At 43.1% G+C, this 6,036-nt stretch overlaps 1 protein-coding gene across 2 annotated transcripts in view; it reads right to left on the reverse strand.

Annotated features, from left to right (window-relative positions):
• Window positions 1-643: 643 nt before the first annotated feature.
• Window positions 644-6,036, reverse strand: part of gsg1l2b (gsg1-like 2b) — a 146,569-nt gene continuing 141,176 nt past the window's right edge. Inside the window, exons 5-6 of one of the 2 annotated variants that reach the window (XM_043714421.1) lie at window positions 2,445-2,731; window positions 644-2,340 (exon numbers count right to left, since the gene is read on the reverse strand). In XM_043714421.1, the coding sequence (XP_043570356.1) occupies window positions 2,333-2,340; window positions 2,445-2,731 (295 nt within the window). In that variant the 3' untranslated portion in view covers window positions 644-2,332. Of the gene's footprint in view, window positions 2,732-6,036 lie in introns of both variants that reach the window. The other variant, XM_043714420.1, reaches the window with a different exon arrangement.

Below are 6,036 nucleotides of genomic sequence, written 5' to 3' on the forward strand. Positions count from 1 at the left end.
CTGCCCACGTTAATTTTATTATGGTGTGGGCAGAGTGTTATCCGGGTCTAACCTTTTAGTATTATTTGCCCATGGATTGTGGATGTCACGGGTTGGGCTGGCATTTGATGCCCTTTCCTCGCTGCCAACAGGGCAGTTGAGTATGAACCTAGATTTGCTGTGGGTCTGGAGTTACGTGCAGACCAGGCCAGGTAAAGATGGCAGATTCCCTTCCCTAAAGGACATTAATGAAGCAGCTGGGCTCAGATCAGAAAAAAGTACAAAATTGCAACACGGAAGCAAGGGAAGATACTCAAGCGGAATGTTTGGCAGAAAGAAGGAAGCAAAATTCTATCACAAATGGGCAACATTTGAGAGCTTTGATCATGAACTGGAATTCTGAGTGAATTGGTAATGAATGGTCTGCCCCTTCATGATTTCAGAAACAGCCTCTGGTGTAATCCTCAGGCAATATTGGCCTCTTTGCTCTTTCTAGCAGATACACCACATGAATAACTGATTACAGTTTTCATTGATCTTCAGCTTTGTAACTGACTAATATCGTGGCTGGGGAACACACTTCAAATGCCAATGTTAACTTTAATATGTTAAAAATGGTTCCATTTCCAGTAAATCTTCAACTTGTTGAAAAATTATTTCCTGTCCTTTTCCCATCCGTATAACACTGACGGGGCACTTGTTGCTGTCCACTTGCTCATACATAACCTTTGCTTCAGAGCAGGAACTTCCCTTCCAGTGCATGTAACCAATGGGGTGATGATCGTAACAGTAGGGAGTTTGAGTCAGTCAGTGAGTCACTCTCCTGTCTTCAGCCTGGGTTCAAGCCCTAGCCCAGGTCTGAATTGGTTGCCATTGAAGAATCCAAGTCATTGTATATTGGTGCTGGTCTGCAGCCTGGATATGTGTAGGGAATTCCTGATGAAGGGCTTTTGCCCGAAATGTCGATTTTCCTCCTCGTAGGATGCTGCCTGACCTGCTATGCTTTTCCAGCACCATTCTAATCATGAACAAACTCACAATGAGTGGACTGCAGCAAGGGCACTATTAGCATTACATGGATATGGGTAGGAAAGGACAGGAAATAATTTTTCAGCAAGTTGAAGATTTTCTGTAAATTAATGTTTTTTAATGCACTAAAGTTAACATTGACATTTGAAGTGAGTTTCCCAGCAACAATATTAGTTCCAAAGCGAAGAGTGATTGCCCAGCATTATGGCAACCTTATACAAGATGGGGTAAGTTAAAAGTGGAAGGAAGATGATGGCATTGATGTAGCTGATCCTGTTCATTTTCACACCATATCAACCTGTTTGACGTCCCAATTAAAAAAAAGCAGAAAAACACAGCCTGAAGGAACAAAGGAAAAGGGGAGATTATGAAATCTGGAGGATGGAATATAAAATCTGAACTGGATATGTGTAATAGTTTTGAGCTATCGAATAAATTTTGTGATCTGGTCACATTTTTGTCACCACAATTTCACTCAAACAGTTGTACTTGAGACCTTTCACTCTCTGAATTTTGGTTCTCATAAGGGGGGATAATGTTTATAGTGAGGAATGAAACATTATTTTCAACTCAGGTAGCCTATGCTCAGGTTGTTTCTAATGGGGTAAAGTTCTTCACTCTGAATCAGTACAAAAAACATGCCAATCACAGCCTCAGAAAAGCTGTACCTTCAGCAGCAGGTCCCATTCTGTGGCCTCTCTGAGTTCGATTGAAATTGAGGGCTAGATTTTCCAACTGTTGGCTCCGGAGGCTCCGGTCCTCATGCGAGATTAGCCCTGTTTTGTGCTTTAGTTCTGACCAACTCCATTTTACACATGACTCTTATACATAGCAAACAAAGGAGACATTGATTGCACAGCCTGAGATGAATTATAATCCAGTTTGCAGTGATGGAAGACGAGTGACTAACACTCTTGTGTGTGTGTGTGTGTATTTGTGAGAGAGGGAGAGAGACAGAGAGAGTCATTCACATAATCTATCCACTGTCCCACAGGTAAATATTAGCACTGCCTGCATAGAGGTGATTGCACACAGCAGTGATCCCCCAAGAACAGTCCAGTGATTAGGACCAATAGGACAACACTGCTTAACATGTGTTGGTGGTTTGTGAAATACATCTTTCAGACAATGGGGATTCTCTCTTACACCATGCAGCAACAATGAACTCAGCAGGATCTGCAATAACCAGCGATTAGATGAGCCCATCTCCTTCCAGTGCCGGAGCTCTTTGCCAACTGCAGTGTAATATAACAGTTGGTTAGAGAAGCAGAGTGTAACAGAAATACTCGCTGCGTTCTGCCATGATAATGCCTGATGTGTGACATCATAAACCTGCGCAGAAAAGGAAAGAGTAAGAGAGAATGGTCTGGAACATACAGATGATATCTAGAACCGATCTGGCACAATGTCCCAGGAATCTCAGCAGTACTCCTCACCCTGTGCATCCAGGATGTCATTGAGATCTGCGAAGACCGAGCCACTGGACATCTTGCGGCCATTGCTGGAGAGATCGAGGAACTCCTCTGTTGAGCTGGGCACCGAGCTAATGTATCTGTCCCAGACTCGGTCTGCTGGCACTTCATGCTCAATCAATTTGGATTTCGTTTTTAAACTTCTTTCCAAGTTCTTCCTTTTGTGCTTGAACTCTAGGATGGTCTTTGTGTATGTGTTTATTGTTGTCACTGAAGCAGCCATACAGCATGTGAAGGATCCCCAAGCGAGACTGAGGGAAAATATATGTCTTAAAAGTTAATGAATTAAAATAGAGGTTTAACACTTAAGGAAAGTCACAAGGAAAAAAGAATGGGTTACCTGCAGATGTTTAGAAGGAAGAGAGAACAATTAGACTTAACGTTTTCAGTGCCTTCACTTCAGTAGTGTGTACTATCTACAAGGTGTGGAGGTGCAGGTGTTGGACTGGGGTGGATAAAGTCAGAAGTCAGATGACACCAGGTTATCGTCCAACAGGTTTGCTTTTTCATTTGTCTGATAGCTTGTGATTTCAAATAAACTTGTTGGACTATTAGCTGGTGTCGTGTGACTTCTGACCTGATACTGCAGAAAATCACCAAAGATTCTCAGAAGTTACCTTCTAAATCCAAGACCACTTCCATCTAGAAGGACAAAGGCAGCAAATATATGGAAACACCACCACCAGCATGGAAACAGGCCCTTCGGCCCAACCAACCCTCCCAGGCCCATTTCCCTCTGACTAATGCATCTAACACTATGGGCAATTTAGCATGGCCAATTCACCTGACCTGCACATCTTCAGACTGTGGGAGGAAACTGAAGCAAACCCACACAGACACAGGGAGAATGTGCAAACTCCACACAGACAGTCACCCAAGGCTGGAATTGAACCTGGGACCCAGGTGCTGTGAGGTAGCAGTGCTAACCACTGAGCCACCATGCCACTACTTGAGTTACCTGTCAGCCACTAACAGTGGTTACTTAGTCAATGCATTAGTATCCCTGGGAAATGGTGTAACAACCCTTGCTCACATTCAAGTTTTGGGGTATTAAGCAAAGGTACCTTGCAGTTTATTAGAATTAGACTTGGCCTTTTTTTATAGAATCCCTAGAATGTGAAAACAGGCCCATACTGACCCTCTGGAGGGTAACCTGCCCAGACCCATTCCCCTACCCTTTTACTCTACATTTACCCCTGACCACTTATCCTACACATCTCTGAACACCTTGGGCAGTTTAGCATGGCTAATTCACCTGACCTGCACATCCTTGGACTATGGGAGGAAACCCATGGAGACATGAGGAGAATATGCAAACTTCACACACTCACCCGTGCTAACCACTGAGCTATTGTGTCACCCAAGCTCCCCTCCAAGCCACTTACCATCTTGATTTGGAAATATGTCACTGTTCTTTCAGTGTCACTGGGTCAAAAGCCTGGAATTCCCTCCCTAAGGGCATTGTGGGCCAACCCACAGCAGGTGGACAGCAGCAGTTCAAGAAGACAGCTCAACGCCACCTTCTCAAGGGCAACGAGGGACAAACAAGAAATGCTAACCAGCTAGCAATGTCCACATCCCACAAGTGGATAAAAACTGACTCTCCAGAAGCACCAGAGAGGTTAATATCCATTAGCAAAAGATCCATTCATATCTGTGTACCACTTGGTCAAAGTAAAATACTACCTGTACTGGTTTGAAATCATAAACATTTTGACAGCATGTCTAAATGGGAAACCAAATAAATTAAATGAATGTAGCCTAACTAATCCTGAAGAAGGGCATGTGCCCGAAACGTCGAATCTTCTGTTCCCTGGATCCTGCCTGGCCTGCTGTGCTGTTCCAGCAATAAAGTTTCAGCTTTGATCTCCAGCATCTGCAGACCTCACTTTCTCCTCCTAACTAATTCATTGCCCTTGTTTGAGAATGAGGAGCTACTTCTGTTATTCTCTTGCATTGTCCTGTTGCTTACTTCCCTGCTTGCATGTTGTCACCAGTACACACTGATGTATTCTGAGTTTTTGAGATCCCTTCACTTCAATAATTGGCAATTACTCTCTTAGATGGGTAATCCAAGATGGAGGATGGGAAAAATTTCTGACTGTAACTGCTGCTCCTTTTTTGAGGTATTTTAGGTGTTGGAGGTGATTTCCTTGAATTCCAGGAGCAGCAATTATTGTTTTACATGCTGTTGCATTGTTTTGGAACTTTGGAGAAAAGAAAAGTCAAAACAACAGCACTTTTAAAAGTCAGTGCAGGAGAGAGAGAGGGAAAGGAACCCACATTGCTAATTGACACAGCACTGAACCTGCACAGTTACTGCCTTTGCTGTTGAATTCATGTATCATTGGATATTGGAGTGCATCTGGGAAAACTGAAAAACACATCAATATTCACAACTGATCTCGGAGGTTTGGGGAGAGGTCATAGCACAAAAACAGATAATTAGATTTTAAGTGTGGCCTTGCAATATGTCTGTAGTAGTGAGTAGAGTGGGTTCTTTCTTAATTATATGTTTTATTGAGCTATGTCTCCTGATTAAACTTAAAATATAAGCCATAAGTATTAAGTTAACCTGGAGCAGTGTTTTGTAAAGGAATAAGACAGTGCCATTTTCTGGGTCTGTAGATTGAAAGAAGCAAAAATGGCATTTTGTAGAGTAATATGCCTTTCTTGTTGGATGTGGGAGTTTAGTGAGAGTTTACGTGTTACTGAGGATTATATCTGCAATAAATGCTGTTGGTTGCCAATCCTATCAGATCAAATGGATCAGTTAGAGAGGCAGTTAGAGGCAATGAGGAATTCACAAGGGCAAGGGGATGTGATTGATGCCAGTTATAGGAAGGGGAGAAAGTCACAGATACAGTCACATAGATGGGTTAACTTCAGGAAAGGTAAGAGAGGAAGGCAGCTAGTGCAGGAGTCTTCAGTGGCTATCCCCGTTTCAAAAAAGTATGCTGGTTTGGACAATGTATGGGATGATGGATTCTCAGGGGAATGTAGCATGAACAGCCAAGTTTCTGGTATTGAGACTGGCTCTAATGCAATGTGAGGTATGTTGGGTTCCAAGCGATTGATTGTGTAAGGGGAATCTCAAGTGCAAGGTACACATTTACGTTTCTGTGGCCAGCAGCGAGAAATCAGAATAGTGTGTTGCCTCCCTGGTGCCAGGATCAAGGATGTCTCAGAGATGGTGAAGAATGTTTTCAAGGGGGAGAGGACCCAGCAGGAGGTCATTGTGCACATTGGTACCAATGACATATGAAGGGAAAAGGTTGAAATTCTGAAGAGAGGTTACAGAAAGTTAGGCAGGAATTTAAAAAGGAGGTCCTCAAGTGTAGTAATAGCTGGATTATTTCCGGTGCTACGAGCTAGTGAGGGCAGGTATAGGAGGATAGAGTAGATGAATGCATGGCTGAGGAGCTGGTGTATGGGAGAAGGATTCACATTTTTGGATCATTGGAATCTCTTTTGGGGTAGAAGTGATCTGTACAAGAAGGACAGACTGCACCTAACTTGGAAGGGAACTAATATACTGGCAGGGAAATTTGCTAGA

This window comes from Chiloscyllium plagiosum, chromosome 24 (assembly GCF_004010195.1).
Source record: "Chiloscyllium plagiosum isolate BGI_BamShark_2017 chromosome 24, ASM401019v2, whole genome shotgun sequence".
Lineage (NCBI taxonomy): Eukaryota > Metazoa > Chordata > Chondrichthyes > Orectolobiformes > Hemiscylliidae > Chiloscyllium > Chiloscyllium plagiosum.